The sequence below is a fragment of the Tyto alba genome, unplaced genomic scaffold (genome assembly GCF_018691265.1).
Source record: "Tyto alba isolate M040663 unplaced genomic scaffold, T.alba_DEE_v4.0 Super-Scaffold_28, whole genome shotgun sequence".
In the NCBI taxonomy this organism is placed as follows: Eukaryota; Metazoa; Chordata; class Aves; order Strigiformes; family Tytonidae; genus Tyto; species Tyto alba.
In genome coordinates this window covers 5477139-5495880 of record NW_024881302.1, presented here as the reverse complement: position 1 = coordinate 5495880, position 18742 = coordinate 5477139, and the positions used below count along the sequence as shown (strand labels likewise).

Below are 18742 nucleotides of genomic sequence, written 5' to 3'. Positions count from 1 at the left end.
TGTGTTATAGGTGTCAGAAGATTCTGTTTGAGACAGAAAGAAACAGAGAGACAGAATGACAGCGGTTATTTGTTGTGAATGACTAAATAGGAGTCTGAGAATTGGAAGGAAGCTGTGCAAGTATAAAAGTCTTGTATTTTGGGATGCATCCCCAAACCTGTAAATATGCAAATCATGCACATGTACATGAAAGGGACAGAGTGGAAAGCAGCATATATGTGCAAGGACATATATGCAGTGGAGAGGCAACACCTCTCTGTGTGTGCAAAATTAACTTTGCAGGGCAGCCATGTATGCTGTGTGCATAAGAAAGCAGATGGAGCAGGAAGTAGGAGTGCGTGTGAGAAGCCAGAGGAGCAGTAGGAAAGGGGAACACAAGACAGAGAAGGAACTGACAGAGGGGAAGGAGAAAAAGATTAAGAACATGGGGGAGGATGTACAGTCTATTGCACAGGCAAGAAAGAGAAGGCGGAGGGAAAGGAGAGGAACGAACAAGGGGAACATTTGTCACACAGAAAATATGCTTGATGAAAAACAGGCATAAAAAGATAGTGAAAAAGATGGTAAGAGATATATTATGGTTGAGAAAATAATAAGGGAAGTGAGAAGAACAAATTAAAAGAGAAAATAACAAAGAACTATTTTTATTAGTTAACAGAAAGCATAAATCCCCAGAGAAGCAATTTAAAGAAAAGGCTAGGGCACAGCACACTATGGGTAGAACCAGAAATACCCTGGAGACCAGAGCTGATGATCACTCCTTTCATCTCCCCTCTCTAGACCTCCATTTCAACTTTCCTTCTCGGTGCACACTTTCTGTAAAAACATGTTTGCACCTCCAGCTACAGCCTGTTTACCTCACTGAACCCTGAGCTCCAAGTATCCATGCATGCAAAGTACAACGAGACCTGTTGAGGGCAAGGAAGGCGAGAGCACAATCGTTTTCAAAGAAACATACTCTTGAAAATGAACACAAAAAAGGTGATAGGTGAAAGTGGAACTTGTAGTGATTAGAGTCAAGTGCTATCCTAGCCAGCAGTGAGGTGGAGCTGATCTGACAGCTGCTTTCCTTACCTTGGGTGCTCATGAATGACTGGGCTGTCTTGCTGCAGCTGCTGCAGGCTGAAACCCTCTATGTCGCCTCCATGCAATTGTCAGTGTCTCTCCAGGAGTCTCAGAGAGGTTATTTGTGCTCTGCAGCTGTTGAAAAGTAAAGGAAACACAAGGAGCAAAACACCCCCTGGTCCCTAAAGTGCCAAAAGTTTAGGGAGAATCAGGAATGAAGGAAACAAGTGCAGTGGTGTCAGAATGAGCAAACAGTGACACAGAAACTAAGAAAAAGTGTGTCAGAGGCTGGGAGGGGCGGAGAAGGAAAATGCAAAGATCTGACAGGAAACCAGACTATAAATCTGCTTAGAGTTTAAAAAAAAACACATTTCTGCTCCCCAGCGATATGGCCTGTTTGCAAATGACTCTGCATGCAGGTGACAGCAGAGCCCTGAAGTACCACTGTAAGCAAATAAAGAGGCACTTTTGCCCCTTCCCCAGGAAGAACAGTGGGCAGAGTCAGCGGCAGCACAAACTAGTGGCTCAGACAGAAGTAGGCTGTCTCTACTGTCTCACTTCTAATTCTCCAGACTTTTAGTGCATGTTTCCCTCAGGCAAAAGGCGACATGCGGAATGCCAGCCTTACTGGTGCTGTGCCTCTCCAACCACGAAGCAGCAGCCCTTGCTTCTCAGTGCACATGTTGGCTATAAAGTAGGCAGGAAAGAAAAAAGAAAGGAAAGAAAAAAGGAAGGACTAAACAAAACAGAGTTTCAAAAACAACAGTTTCAGGCAGAAGGAGTTCTGGGTTTTCCTAAGGTTTCAAAGGCTTTTCAAGAAAGCATCTATTTTATTTATAGCTGCTTTTGCTAAAAAGGTGGTAAACAAGGTTTACTTTATACAAGCATTACATTAACTTACAGTTGAATGATACTTTAAACAGTGTATTTTTCAAAGGGAGTCTCTGCTGACATAAAGCTACAGTATCTTGTATTGCTTTAATGCTGGACTCCAAACTTAAGGCCACACATGCAAATCCAACCATTGGTGGTCTCACTAAGGACATTCACCTGCTCGGCTGCAACTAAGACCCCCCCTCCACAAGCAAGCCAACAAAAGCAAAGTCTGCCAGTCCTTTCCCTTACCGTCCTCCCAGTCCTGCAGGACCAGAGCCATCAACACTGCCAGAAGCATCCTGCAGCACTGCTGCCATCTTGCTCCGGGATCCTTAGCTTCAATCACTTGCATGACAAGCTGGTTCTTGTTCTGCTATTGCCTATTTGACCTCCAGGTGGGAAACAAGGCACAGATACTGCTCTGCTCCCAGTCACTCCCTTTACCCTTTGCTCTGGGTAGACACACACAAGTGAAGCTTCACTGGAGTCAGCAATAGGTCCTAAATACGTAAGAATCAAAGGAAAGGCCCCTTGAAGAAAGAGTTACATGTGTGAAATAGGGATGCGTGTCTGCGAGGGTGACTGGGGCTAGAAGAAAGCAACCATATAGGGATGTGCATGGGTATGTTTTTATCTCATGAGAGAAACTAACAAATAAAAGCAGAAACACTAGGAATAAGTGACCTATGATAGGTAATTTAGGAATATTGAAGGGAAAAAGCATGAGGATATTAGTGGAGTGAAAGAATGAGAAAGGAAAAAATAGTTGTTGGAGAATAAAGGAAAACGCAACAAATGGAAACTAAGTATAAAAGTACAGTGGAAAAACTATCAAAGGATACAGCAGCATCAAAGAAAACAGAATGGAGGAAGTGAGATGGTAAAGTGAAAAGAAGAAATGTAAGGGAGAAAATACATGGCTCAAAGTGTCATTACAATAATACTCAAATGTGATCTTACCAAACTGAAAACCTGTAGCCTGTGAAAATCACAAGGGAGCAGAATATATTCCAGGCAGTGAAATGTGTGGGGCAGCTCTGCTCTAATTGTCCCTTATCTTTCCTCTAATTTCATGCATTTGCACCTGTGCCTGGACTGGTGAGGGCCTAAGTTTAGCTATCAGGATTATATTGAGAGGGACTCTGGAAGGGATTCCAGTTCTCTAAATCAAGACCTCAGAGACTAAGGCAGGCAAGAATTTCAGTCTCCCATTGAGCAACAGCAGAACATGCTACACCCCTGCTAATTTTTTTCCAGTAAGGACTATAGTGTTATGTGCTACTTACATTCTTGTGCAAGTGTACCAAAATTCACCTTTGAACAAACTTGTGAGCTGCACGTGACAAGGTGCAGGAAAGCTTCCAGCTTTGAGCAGCCAAAAATCTATCCATGTGACAAATGCATGGGTGAGGTTCTGCAGTTTCTGACTGGGGGAAAGCAAGCAATACTTTGGAGAAAAACTGAAATACAGCTATAAGAATTGGGGCCTACAATTATTCCATGAAAAAACAATATAAGTTATTTCTGAGCCAAACCTTCCACTGTTTTCACAGAGGAAGGTGTTTTTTGCGTGCAACAGAGGAACCTTTTTAAGCACAACCAGAGAAATTAACTCTGCTGGCAGGAGGCTTTGTGGCTTCACTTCAATTTAAAAACTACAGATCTTACACACACGGTTCCTAACCTGAAAGGAAAAACATGCTAGCAATTCAAGTCAAAACTCACCAAGTCTCATTATAGCTTTCTCCTTCTGTCCTTGATTTCTTCAGCAAATAGGATATCAAGTAGTAGACTATAAAACTGCCCTCCAGAGCCAAGCAAGGTGTTAGATATCATTTGTTCCTGTTTCTGCTTTTGTTCTGCTTACTGTTATACATTACAAACAGCTTTCAAAAAGTACAATATGTGTTTTAAAGAAGATCCCACATTTCCCTGGTGCTAAAGTGACACCCTAGAGATGAAGCAATTATCCAGTGAAGCCTGAGCAGCTTTAAGGAATCTATCACTGAAACTCAAAGGACCTAAAATTCTCCTAATCACAAAGACTTTACTGGCAAACTGAGATTAGCTGAGCGGGATCCAGTCATCAATCACAAAACTCCATATAACTGAGTATCAACTTTCTTTTATAAGAATTTACAATCTTAATCCCAGTTTTCAGTTTTAAAAAATTCTCTCAAGCTATAAAAGTCTCTAGTTATAAAAATGTTATGTTTGAAGTTACAGTTCCTTGAGGCTGGTAGACTGAAGTGATGTGTTTCACACAATGTAAGTGTAGAAAATAATTATGTTCTGTTAGGCAACCAGAAAATTCAAGAAAAGAAAATCCATTCTGGAAAGCAGAAATTTTCTTTCTTTTTTGTCCTTTTTGTTCTGTTTTGTTTTGGTTTTGTTTGTTTGTTGTAAGAAAACTGAACTGCGTCAAAGAGATACCCGTTTCTGACATCTATTTATTTTTTTATAACCAAAAAAATCCACTGGAACTTTCAGTTTAGCTAGCTTCCCAGTTAACAATACTTCTTTTTTGGTTATGGCTTCTCAGTCTTCTTTCATTAAACCTGGTACAGGAAACAGTAAAATGCACCTCTGCCTGCAAAAGAACTCCCCTCACATGAAAGTCACCTGGCAGGACACATCTGGTACATTTGCTGTCTGTCTATTTGAAGAACTTCAGAAAAAGAGTCTATTTAGTTCCTTCCAGTTGCTCTAATTCTGCATGATCTGAGCCCTGACCGTAAAACCTGAATAACAAGTGGATCTTAAGCCCTTTGATGGTGTTGTACCTTCCCTTCCTCCAGGCTTTTACTTTAGGATCCTTGCATAAAAAAGACAGCAAAACTTCAAGGTTACTCTATTAGGGTGATCAAATAGTGGAGAAGACTTGGCATCTTAGATATTCTTCTGTTGTTGTTCCTCCTAAGTATTTTGCTCATAGTGACTTTCATACCATAACATTGTTAATGGGGTCTAGAGGGAAAGCTTCTCTTTCTGTCTGTCCCACAGGAATTATGTAAAGTTTGTTTATCCAGTGGAAGGTTCTCCCTGTACACCATGACTTCCTATAGAATGCCTTTTTACAGCGTTGATTCCTCAGCACTCAGGAGGGCAGGCCATAACTCAGAAATGAAGCTGCTAGATAGCTTTAAATAGTTGCAGACTGAAGAGCTGGGGGAAAAAAAAAAATAAAAAAAAATCAGCATTTGTAAGCAAAGAAACACTAAACTGTCCAGCTTTTAATCTGCTGTTCCTTTTCTTCTATTCCCTTCTTCTCCCAAGAGAGCCATCCCAGCCCATGAGGAGACTGCCCTTGACTCCTTATCAATGCAACAGTCCTGAAAATCCCTGGTTACCAGAAACGCATTTCACAAACTAGTGATTTGAGAATTAATATATTGCATTTCTCCTGCATGCCTGAGCACAGTAGCACCGTATATATTGTTAACACAACCCCTCCAACTCTTTAGAGCAAAGAAACAGAAATATTAAATATTTTCCACATTTTACATATTTTATATTATCAGCCTTGCTCAACTATCCTTAGAGACTATCACTCTTACTTAGAGATGCTCACAATTTATCACTTTTCTCTGGAGATCTGACTTCCAGAACAGAAGTATTTCCCTATTCAATTCACCAGCCTGTGGATAAGCAGCTGTTAGTGTTCATCTGCCTTTTCTAGGCATTAACATAAAAAATGCCCCTTGATCTTAAAAAGTGACACACAGCAGGGTTTCTTTAACACCTTTGGGGGTAATGGTTTAAATCCAGCAGGGAAATGTTCTCATCTATAGGTTTATGATACACATTTAAACAGTGTTTCGATTGCCTGAACTATGAAATAAGATGACAGCCAAACATATATCAGTAGGGAACAGATAGTGTAAAATTCTCTCTTTCATTTGACAGTTGTGGGACCTACGTATTTTTGCACAAAATGTACAGTCTCTGTTGAGTTCAACAGTATTATGGGATTTATCTGTCTGTGTCAGCTGTTAGTATATTCACCCTCCTTTTTATGGAAGAGTCAGGTTCAAATCCATTCCAGGAGCTGGGTTCACAACCCACAGCACAGTGGATAGTGCCCTGCCAAGTGACCTGCCCTCCACTGAAACAAAGAACCCAGATCTATTCTGCCTCTTCTTGGAGCCAAAGGGAAGGAAGTTCCAGACCCTGGGACGCTCTTTCCAGAAAAGTCAGAGTTAATTTAGTGATTACTCCAACCATTCTCTTTTCATTACACATATATTATTCATCAAAAGTGGGTGTGCGCCATAGCTCAGGTCATTATACTGTTCCTTATGCTCTTAATTACATGCCCATAGGGCTTAAAATCCAAGGATTTTTAAACTTCCCAGGCAAATAATTTAGTTTCGCAGCAACTAATGAGCTAAGTATTCATATCCATGCTCAACAGATGATGAGACAAAGTATTGGGGATATAGGAAAGAAATATTTATTAAAAAATACGTTTTTTTCACACAGTTCAGTTTTTGAAAAATTCTTATGGATTATTTAAAAAAAAATGGCACAAGTTAAAAAATCAAGACAAACATAAAATAACATTTTTGTTAAAGGGACACAGAATGGATCTAATCACTAGTGTTGCAAAAAACATCAACAGAGTTCAGATCATTGTCACTAGAAGATATACTGAAAAAATAATTTTAGTTCAACAACTTTTGTTAAAAGAATTTCTAAATAAATTAGTCCCATATCTCAACTTTTGCTTAAAATTCAAGGTCATCTTTCCGCACTTATGCAGTAGTAGAATTGTCAATATGTATTTTGATTATTAGACTGTGAAGGATTTAACATATCTGGAATCTGAAGGATAATCTATCAAACCTGAAATTTAGTAAATGCAGGGAGAGGCAAGTTATTTATTCTTGCTTGTTTGTTTTAAATTGGAAGGTTTCTTGTCTTCTTTATAGGTCAACATTTATTCTAATTAAAAATATATGCATATTTTTAATAGAGACAAATTGAAAACAACTGCAGAGCTTTAATGGCTTACATTCTTCAACATTTTCTCCCTTTTCTGTACAGCTTCCTTCAAAGGTCAGAAGAAAGAAAACTTATGCTAAGTGCTATGCTCAGAGAGACAATATACATCACAGAAAAAATATTAGGGTTAATGATTAATATAAATTATGAAACATCTTAAAATAGAGTTATATATTAATCCACATAGTTTGAATGGTAAGGGGACATTTTCCATAGTTTAAATATCCAGTGAAGACAGCACAGACCTGGAAGTAAAAGACTTTTAAACTTTCATTACAAGTCATATACAGACATCCTCTGTGATTCACATAATCTAAGAGTGCTTCAGTTTCCTCATCTGTAAAGAGAACCATGACATCTTTGAACTTGAAACTGTTATATAAATGAGATGTGTCAAAACCAGAACATGAAACACAACGTGAGCATATCATAAGTAAATGTTATAAAAACAAGAATTACTATACTGAGTCAAACCCACCATCCATCTCTGCCAGAGAACAGAAAATCTATATTCCCAAAGCTGGAAGTTGAACACATCCTTAAGTAAACACACCTCTTCTCTTGCAAAGAAAGCACCCCAGGAACACGAGTTGAGTCATTACAGAGCAGAAGTGGATAAGGTTATGGAACAGGAATTTGCCAAAAGGAACTTGGGCTATCTCAGTAATCTAATGGAAAAGTTATCAGAGACCAGAGGTCAGACTGAGATATTACCATGTTGTTACACCTTACTGTTTCTTCAAAATAGAACAAGATTCAGCTGACATAACATGCACAGGTATTCTGCCAAAACAGCAGTGATCATTTTTGAAAGCAGAGGTTTCAGAGGCAGGTTATGAACATACAGTGTGTTCTGAGCAAGAAACAGGGATGCCTCCTGAAGCAGGAGCAGTGTAGCATTGGAAAAGGGGGCAGAAGCAGCAAGTAGTGGAGAATTCTTGAGTGGTTTTCCACCGCCTGTTAGACTGAACTGGCCTACACGGCTTACAGCACAGCCTTAAGCTTATAAAAATTTTGATGCTATATTTGATCAGTGTGTGTGATTTCTTTATGTCTTGTTACTTGTAAATTATTTTTTCATCTTTGGATGTATTTGTTCTTCCAAGCTCTCATGCTCATTTTCCCTTTAACTGTGTAGCTCCCAAGGGAAGGACACCAAGTATTCTTGTAGAAGAGCTCTTAAAATGCATATAAATAGCGGTCATATATCACTGAAGATTTTACATATGTGAGATTAAACATAGCCATAAAACTATATGACTGCTATTTATTGATCCATAAATGAATACCTGGTTTTGAATTTTTAATATTTCTCTTTGAAACAATGGTATAGATTTCTGACAGCTATGCTTTCTTACTGCATGACAACTCTGTGTTAGAATATTAAATACTTTTACATCTATTTATAGGACTTTCATTTCACTTCATTCCAATACTCATATACCCACACACATTACAGGCCATAAACTTTGTAATAAACAGTAATTCACTTGTCATTCATGGAGTTATTTCTGATTCACCTGATGTAATAGAATGCAGATACCACATATCAAAATAATTAATGGAAATGAAATAAATTTAAGCATACATAGACTAAGTTTTTTTCTGTAGATCCAAAATGCCACAATTGTAATAATTTCTTAAATTTATTACATTAATAGCTAATGACGTCTAATAAAACTGAATTCTGATTTTACGAGACATTGCACTAATTACCTGGTTCAATGCGTAAATTACCTGATTCTTGTGTAAAACACACAAGACAAATGTTGAGCTTACTGAATCCCATTCATTCACAGAAGTATGCCTGTGTTTTATTTTGCATAAAAGAGGGAAAGAACATAGAGATGGACACAGTCCCTTCACATAAGAGTTTAATGTGAAAAAAAATCTATGTGTCTAAAATTTACAGCACTGCACAGTGTCCTTTAAAAGACTAGGAAGTTTTGGATAAAACAAACAATATTGTCTGTTTCTGAAAAGACATCAAATTATGCATTTATCCTATTTTAGCTCAACAAAATATGAAGAACTGCTTAGAAACTTCTAGGCTTAAACTTCCAGTGAGTAAAATATGTAAATTTTAAGAAAAGTCAGTGACTCCTAAATTGGATTTTTGGTGAGACAAAGAAGCAATAATCTTAAGAGTATTGACAGAAAGAGGGAACTACCATTTAATATTAGGATTTAGGGAATTATATATTCCCCTTGCAACTACTGCATCAAATTCTTATCCTTACATGATGAAACAAACTATATTCTATATTCTATCATGGATCTGTTGAGCTCTTTCTCTACTCCAATATATTTGAGGAATTTAACTGTTACTCACACTAATCCTTAAGGTTTATCCACAATGAAATTGTTCTTTCTCAAAAATACACCACCATACAGTCTTTTACTAATTACATACCTGTTGTTAGAGAGTTGCATTCCTTTCTTCTGAAGTCATGCATGTGTTATACTGTAGGTGGTTGTATTTCTCTCATCATGAAAAACAAATGTTTGTGTGGGAGTGTATTCGCTTTCACTGTATTTAACAGCTCACTAATAGGTGATTGGTTTTTTTTTAGCATCATCCACTTAACAAACAGGACAAAAAACTTCCTTCAAGAATGGTCAGTAACCCATTTCTAGCTGTTTTAGTTTCCCAGGGAAAAAGTCAAGTATTTGAACAATACTAATGTTTGTATCTTGAGAAACTAACAAATTGACAATAGGTTGTCATGAAGGCTTAGAGCTAAGGTACTCAGAAAACTGTCAGTCTTCTACTGACACGTTAGGGAATTGGTTTCCTAGTAAGCGTTCTCTGAAATCTTTGTTACATTCTGTTTTTACAGAGCCTGACTCTGGTGACTGTTAGATATAAGTTGCTCATAAAATGTTGGAAGGAGGAGTTGAAACAGAGAATCTCATTTTTCCCTGGCTTTTAGTTTTATAAATTGTCTTTTTATATAAACATTTATTTCAGTGATAGTATATTCTTAAGTACATGTTATTTCCAATAGGGGCGTGAATTCAAAAGTAAGTAAATAAGAAGGAAAACTGGTGGGTGCCTGAGGCAGTGAAACCAAACTGGTTTCGTTCATGTGATTGGGGGCTAGAGTCTGGCAGAGTTTAAGCACCTCAGAGTCCACTTTCAGGAAGCACAATGCTATAGATAAACATGACCTCACCTAGTTCTTTGACCACGTGCAGGCAAGAGAAATGGGAAGGGTAAAGTGAGAAGGAAACAAAAATGCTTGCATTTCTAACAAGTTGGAAACCTTTACACTAATGCAATTTTTAGTTCTGCCCACCAGAGGTAAGACAGATGGCAGAACTGTGACCAGCTTTTGAAAATGAAACTACTACACAAACCCTGCAGAGGCATCAGCAGATGCCCTTCCATGAGCCCCTGCAAACAAGCAGTGGTTTAGTATGTGGCTCTGTCTGCGTCCAGCTTTGTCCAGCAAGATATTTCTGTTCATCTCTTTAATGACTGGACTTACTGAACATTTGTAACTTTGTTAAAGTTACTACTCACCAGAGGATCCCTATACACTTTAAAAAGTTGCATATTTACTTTCAAGTGTGCTGTAATACATGCAAAATTAACTTTGGTAAATAATATCCTACTCTAATAGCATACATAAAATATTCTCTGCACAGAGAGTTAACACATGACAGTAACAAAGAAACAGAATTCAATTTTCTGGAATCTAATGGAGGATGAGAAAGAAGGTGGGTAATTCTGCATACAGGGTTATAATTCCATTCAATTTATTTTTTAATACACAAGGTCTAGAAAATGTTTCACATTTGGACACAGCCTGTGTAAGAAAATACAAGCAAAGTAACTAGGTAATAATGTAGTAAACAGGCAGGATTTGGAGACAAGAGGGGAGTAGGAAAGATGGGTACATAAGTTTCAGAAAAGTAACTCTTTGCAAAGACAAATGTACAAGCTGTTAGTAGCCAGCAGATGAAGATCTGCTGGCCAAAATTTATAGCTGTCTATAGTTCTGTATAGACAAGGAAGCAAAAAAAACTAATGGAAAAAAAAAGGGTAATGAAATCGTCTTGTAACTATTTCATACCTACAGAATACTGTTCTGGTCCAAACTATACAGCAGTCACTGGCCTAAGACCTGCATGAGAAATACTCCAGTACTTGATGCCTTCATAGAGAAGAATAGAGATGACAGCAAGGAAGAAGAGAAAACTTTAACTATGGAATCTGCAGGGAGTCAAAAAATCATACATGAATATTGCCCTTGAGATGATGAAAGTGAAAAGACGGAACAGAAAACCAAACCTTGGATACAGAGTGTTGGTAGAATGGGCTGCTGAGCAGGTGTAGAAGAATCAGTAATGACAAAAGTACAAATATGCAGTCAATGGGGGAGATTTTATATTGATTTTGGAGATTTTGTACTGATTTCTTGAAACAGACCAAGGATTAGTTTACATTTCTGAAGACAGCGGTAGTGTTCTTCTTTTAGCAAAAACTAAGAAATAGACATTTGCTATAAATAGTACCATACACTTGTATGAGCCCTTCATCCGAGATTCTCAACAGTTACTATTTTTCCCAGTAATATTGACCTACACATGCAGAAAAAAAGAGGACTTCAAACATTCTCACTACAGGCAAAGAAGAAGTGCCCTTATAAGACATGGCACAACTTGATTCTTATTACATTAAAATCAAGGTCCAACCTCTTTTCCATATGGGAAACGATTGCGCATGACTGAGGTATAAGAAACAATACAAGTATGACAGTAAGTAAATAAAGGCCTAGTAAACACGAATTAACAACAAAGTGTGGAGAAAGATGAAGATGATGATATAGTGCTTCCAGCAGAGGCTTTCACTTTGCTGAGTCTAGTCTAAACTGACAACCCTGGCTAGAAGCTAAAACTCAAGTGTTCAGGGGAGTGGAGAAGGAGAGTTCACTTTTATTTTTGCTGAGTTGAAAACTGTCACTTTTCATTTTGCTTTTATAGTTGCTGGAGACCATTACTGCTCACCCCATATTGGCTTTCCCTGCCCTGGAGAAAGTAAATGACATCTCAGAATGCAGTAACTGTGTGGTTTATCGGCCCATTACATAGTACCCCTACAAAACTACTGCAGGCTTATCTGTAACATTTTAGCTTTACATCCCTTGGATGAATCAGTATACCAGGGACAGACACTTTTGTTTATATAAATCTCAACAATTTTACAATAGAGAAGCAGAACACAACGTCTGCTGTGACAAGCCTAGAGGAGAGCATGATCATCACAGGAGACCTTGTAGGAACTTGCTGTCCTTGAAGAGAAGAGGGGTGATTGGGAGAAGTATCAGGATATGTAGTGGAATGTGTACATGGTATAGACACTGGGCAAATCTTATTTCTGGAATGAGATATATGCATTATTTTTAGCTGAATTCAGAATGTCTCTATATGCTGTGACGGGGTAAAAGTAATGCAGTAAGGAAGGGTGCTTTCTGGCATGACCCTGAGAGTAGAGAAGGGGGCACTACAAAAGCCAGTTGCTTTGTTTTGATTACAGAATTTAAATTAACCCACTGTGAGACTTTCAGTGGAGGAGACACATTTGTATATGACAGAACCTCTCTTTTTTTCTAATCAATACTCAGCACTCCTGTGGAAGGAAAAGGAGGAAGAGGAGGCAGCACCCAGATATGCTGCTGGAGTGGTCAGAAGCAAAGGGTAGTTAATTCTGTCATGGTGCAAAAGAGAGTAAGAGAAAATAAGAGTAAGCACTGTCTATAGGTTCAGTGACTGGATGATACCAGGGTTGTAAATTCAGAGATTGTAGAATCAATGCACAAATACAACCTGCTGCTCTGCAGCTATCTGTGAGGTAGCTGGCAACTGTCCCCGAAAACAGTGCACTTATAATTAAGGGAGAAGACTAAGACAAAGTTAGCATTCTAGATCTCAATTCTGCAAAGTCTTGTGTAGGTTCTTACCCTTCCATACTGTGAACAGTCCTACTGAAGTATCAGTGCATAAAATTAAGGCCATTAATAAGTCTCTGCAGGATCAGGATCAAGGTTTGTATTTTAAATCCCATGTTAATCCAGGAAGATGGCTTCATGATAAAGACATTAGAATAAAGTAGCCTGCAAAGCACATTCCATAAATACTAAGATCCTAGAACCTACACAAGCTGGGCTACTCATTAACATTTCTGGTCTTTCCCAAAGTCACCAGAGATTGACACGATTGCTGCAGGAAAGGGCTGCAAGTACTATTGAGAAGTAAAATAATTACACATGTATAAACCCAGACTAAATTTGACTGCCTTTGTATAGCATCTCCATATTTATATTGATACATCTGATATCATAAAGTGGTAAAAAAAAAAAGACACTAACTTCTCTGGATTGTTCCCAGTGTTTAATATATCAGTAGTGTGAAACATCAAAGGTAAAAGCAAGAGAGAAAAAAGAAAACATACATCATAAATAGTTCTGCAAATCCAGCACTTCATCTGATCCAGGGTAAGACATTAGCCAATTTACAATCAATGGAACAACAGATGCAGAGAAAAGGAGAGGGCTTGGGGTGTTTTTTTTCCCACAGGAAAGGTAAAAATAAGACTCTTTCCATGGTGTGCTGGTATGACTGCTTTCAATGCCTCAAGCAAGTTGTATCATCCCCTCTATTGCCCCCACCTCCCAGATATCTTCCACTACCTCCACATGGATGCAGAGCAGGTCATCTCATAAATTAGCTTTTTATTCAGATAAGCTAATGACTTCAAATGTACAAAAAGTACTAAAAATAAAACCCAGAAAATTTAAATTGTAGAGTTCTAGAGTTTTCGACTCATAGCAGCTAGCAGAGTCAGAATCAAAAGTGAAATTTCAGGTTCTGAAATGAAAGATGGATTAAAATATACCTCTGCTCATTTCTTTTGCATTTACTGTAGATTAAATTATTATACTTGCCTCTTTTTGAGATTTTTTTTCCCCCTCCCAACTGCCCTACTCTTTTCCTGGTTCCTGTATGAAAAGAGACGATTCAATTCCTTAGTTCCCATGCAAAATCATATGAAAGAGATTTGGGGTTATTTAAGGTAGCTTTACCTCTAAAACCAGGTCCTTATTTGTTTCTCAATGCCAATTTAAGAGAGCAGGCAACAATCTGAAAATAGGAAACCGGAGAATGTATACACTTTGCAATTTCAAACTTCTTATTCCCATATATGCCCAGTCACTTGTGGCATTTGCTGTCTCTTGTTTTAGTCTTCCCAAAACCTAGCAGTACAACTGTCTCAGCTGCCTTGGTATTACTTGCTTATTTCTACCATCTGCATATATGACACTGATTTATTCAGCCTCTGAGTGTGCTCCATAGTCAGGGCTAGGAGGGCTAGCAGCAGCTTTCCTTCCATAAACAAAACACTTGCATAATCCGCAGCACAAAGCTCTTATTTGCACCTGATGTGCCAGTTCTATCTGACAGTGTGAATAGAAACAAAATGTCCAGATTGCAAAGTCTGTGAGTATAGTTGTTTCCATACCACAAGGAAATTAAAGCAAACACTCCCTTCCTCTTCCTCTCCCTCTCCCCACCCCGCAGTGGTCACTCCCCACTGTACCGAACAGGCACGACAACTCTACTGTGGTCTGCTGTTTCAAAGACTTCATTACTTTTACAAAATATGTTGCAGCACATTTACCAAGGCACTGTGAAGTATTATAAATAATTAAAACTAAACCATTCGTGTCAGAAATAAATGAACAAATCCCATTTTGCAATGCAGCATCCCTGATTTATTTTTATTGTATTCATTTAGAGCATTTGTTAATTCACAAAACCCAGCAGTCCACACAGAGTGGGTCTCCAAAACATTACTGAATGCTAGTGAGGTTGTCTCTTCTCTTTAGGCTCATGAAGGAACAGATCGCTTTGGGTCAATAAAAACCATACAAAATACAGAAAATTAAAAATCAACTGCTTCTGGATTTCACATTCTGTGTTTTCCAAGTGTATGTTATTCTGAATGTCAGTTTTTAAGAGCCTTATCTGCATTTTGCATTTGCATAGGGGTAAAAATATGCAGAATCACACTTCAATTAGAAATAATTTTAAATACAGTTATGGCTAATATCTACACCTTGAGAGACCGATATTATCTTGGCTGCTCCCTGACTTCCAGTGTGCTTGTTTGTGAGCATCATAAATAACATTACTTCTTTTTAAAGTTCTAGTTCCATGAGGTGAGGATTTCTTTTTGGGGGGTCTAGGTTATGGGGTAGTGGTGATTAGACATTCTTCCCTTATTGCTGTTCTATTGTCATTGTCTGTATCACTAATATATTTCACAAGAAAGCTGTGATCAAATATAGGAGATGATAAATAAGTATATCATCTCAGAACTACTGCTAGTAATATAAAGCCACACTGTTAAAAAACCTACTTTTTTGCTTCATCTCATTTTTAAAGAGATTCTGGGTGGAGGTGTATGCAAACCTAAAGCCAAACTCCTATATTAAACACTGAAACAATTCATCAAAATTAATAAAATCACAATGAGCTTAAAAACTATTTAAAACTATTTTAGAACAAATATACATGCACCTGTGGCAAAATAAAATCCTGGAATAATGTTGGACCCTTCCAATTCCATTCATTTCATCGCAAACCCAGGTTTCTCTTTACAGCTCAGTCCCTGACAGCAATGACTCTTGTAATAGAAAGAGCTCACTGGGCTTTCTTTACTGGAAGAATGGCCAAGGAAGATGGAAAGAACAATCATGTGAGAACCATGAGAAAGCAGAATGCTTATCTCTCTTAACTGTTTTTTCTTAATATTCTGCCAAAAGTTTTCCAAACTCTATGCATGTATTTTTAATACAATGATTAAATTAATTCATACTATTCCAATATTAATTATCCTACAGTATTTTGCAATTACTGCAGAGTTATCTTTGGTAAAATTTCATAAGTTTATTGATTGTGTGTCAATATTTTAAATCGCAGTTTCACTGATGGAATATTTTAATTATTTCCTAAGGTTTCCATGAGCTTCCCTGGGCTATTTTTTTCTTGCCATTTAAAGAGGAAATATATTCTCAGAAGTTAAAATGGATGTGAACATGTAAGAAAGGAAAGGCTTTGCTTCTATTCTGTTCCATGCTATATTATTCTACACTGTTCTGTTCCTTTCCTATGTTTTTCACAGCACTGGAAGTGGAGAGGTTTGTAGACCCAAGTCACTGCACTTTTCTGGTAGTTTCCCTATTCATGAAACTGTAGTATACCCTTACCTGCATTCCAAGTGCACCACAGAAATTAGTGGATTTAATCTTTCTATTTTATCACAGCAAAAGCACCTATAATAATGAACAGGATGCAAAATTAGATACCATACCCTTTAATTCTGAAAGCAACTTGCTATCGTGCATGATGTTTCCCAGCACAAATAGCTCCTTGATACCTGGGCAAATTAGCCATTACAAGGGCACTGCTCCCCAGAGTGGATATTTGCACATGTAGCCCTACAATCTGCAAAGTGTACTTAATTTTGCTTAAAAAGGACTTTGAGAAAAATTTATTCCTTGCTGATGTGAGTACAAATGCTCTACAGTGAGTGGGGCTTTTCTGCTATGAAATAGGGTGCTTTATGCAAGGAGAGACAAAGCAATGAGTATTTGATGCGTTAAGATGTAAGGAAACTGGAGGAAGCATATCATCTCCTTGGATTCACAGTGGAAGAGAAACTTCTGCATAGCCTCCATTGTGAAAGTCTTCATGGAAGAGCAGCTGAGCTCACTTGAACCCCTCAGAAAGAAATGCCTGTGTCCACACCTCCACAGACAGGACTTGATACAGCACTCAGATGCTAGAAATAAATTTCCCATGTGTTTAATAGGATAGGAGCATCCATTTACTGAACATGGAGTCTGGCTTCTCCAATAAGATACTACATTCAAGGTCTGAACTTATGCACATAATTACTATTCTACTCCAATCATCTTTATGCATGAACTGGATTTATTTTATTTTTCTAAGCCATTATTTAATACAATAGGCAGTGCAGAAACTAAGAAGCGAATACAATCACTTCTGCTTTGTATTGCACGTTTATCTGGCTGAAAAAGTAAAAAAATCAGAATGCATGAAGTATATTAGAAGTGTCAGTAGGCCTGTTTGGTATGCAAAGGAATACTGGAGAAGTTATTTTATTTAAAGGAAAATATTTACTCCAAATTACATTTCTCCTACTATACCTTCAGTTCTCAACAACTGTTTTTTAAAAAAAATTCTCACTGACTTTTAGATATTTATATCTAAAGCAAACCAAACTATTAACAAGACTCAGATCCAGACTGAGATGTAAATATACACAACAGCTGTAACCTGAGCAAGCTTGTTATACCTGACTTTTTAAATTATTTTGAACTGTTAAGGTGCCTTCTAGTTCTTACCAGAGAAACAGCTCTGATACCTATTTTGGTTTGACTAGTGCTGCGGAGACTGAGATCTCCTCAAAAGACCCATGTTTTAACAAATGCTACTCAGTTTTAACCCTGAATGCCCCTTATATGTGGTATCACTTACTTTCTACTTTGTACATAATTTTCAAAGGGAAGCAGCTACAAGAGGATCTACTGTGGTCACCCAGGTGCTGTAAAATTTTTATATGTGTAAACTTTGTCAGGGATTGCAGTACAATTTTGGTCTTGGGGAAACATAACTATGTTACTCTGATAGTTAAATGATGCAATACCATTTGAACCAGTAACAAGTAAAGCAGAATATGTGACTCTTCATCTAGAGAACCAGCTCTGCCAGCAAAGAGGCAGAACTGGGCAATGGACATATGCTATACCAGGGCTTACCAGTGCCCTTAAGCACAGCTCAAGTGCCATTTGCTGACAAAGGCAGGGGCTGAAAGGGAGAGCTCTGTAAGTAGGGCCATGAACAAGAGCAACTGGAGCTGGAGGACTGGCTACCCAGCACCAGGCTGGGCTGCAGAAGACACTGACTGTTGAATTACATTGAGACTTTAGTCTGGTATTTGTTCAAGAATGCCTTAGCCACTAAAGCAACAGGCAGCAGTGTATTAACACCATCACCATAACAATGACGACTCTTCATTACTGAAGAAACACTATTTAAATCACCCCCCTTTTCTATTAAAACATTAACAAAATCCCCATTAAGTAATCTGCATTTCACAAATGATAGTGACCTAGGTCTTCTGCTGTTACAGGCATAACTTGCTTTAGGGCAATGGTCTTTTAACAACCGTCAGTTTACAGCAAATGAACATTTATCTGATTTTTTAATTTTATTGTATTGTATTTCTGTAATGGTGCTTGAAATTAACATTTTTATTCTGTTTTTCTCACTCTTTTTTGATCATTAATGTAGTAAATTATACCAGCAAAATGAGTACAACAGTTTTGTCTGTGCTCTAAAGACCTATTAAGTGTCTGAGTGGAAACTGTGTAACATTTTGAGGTTGACTGTCTTATTTCTAAGGTCATACTTGGGCCTATTGACCTAAACCAAACTGACTCCAACTCAAATATTCACAAGAAGAATCCTATCAAATTAAAAGCATGAAGGAAAAGAGGAAAAAGAGCCTAGACGCATGGTTACATCATCAAAGCTAAAATAATCTATAACTAGTCAAAGTGTTTCAGTGACATCCACAGGATATCTTCCTGTGAGACCCCTATTGTATTCTTCAGATTTAAAAAAATCTCATAAGTTGAGGTATTCAGCAAGCTGCTAGATATAATTTATCTTGCTTTAATTTATTAGAACATGTCTCTATATC

At 37.7% G+C, this 18742-nt stretch overlaps 1 protein-coding gene across 5 annotated transcripts in view; it reads right to left on the bottom strand.

Annotated features, from left to right (window-relative positions):
• The window catches only part of CARD11 (caspase recruitment domain family member 11), a 116445-nt gene that overhangs the window by 46642 nt on the left and 51061 nt on the right, over positions 1-18742 (bottom strand). The window contains exons 1-2 of one of the 5 annotated variants that reach the window (XM_009971368.3): positions 3667-3752; positions 1075-1200 (exon numbers count right to left, since the gene is read on the bottom strand). The exons of 3 other annotated variants lie outside the window; for them this stretch is intronic. In XM_009971368.3, coding sequence (XP_009969670.2) covers positions 1075-1087 — 13 coding nt within the window. In that variant the 5' untranslated portion in view covers positions 1088-1200; positions 3667-3752. Of the gene's footprint in view, positions 1-1074; positions 1367-3666; positions 3753-18742 lie in introns of those variants that run through there. One more of the 5 variants, XM_033000349.2, reaches the window with a different exon arrangement.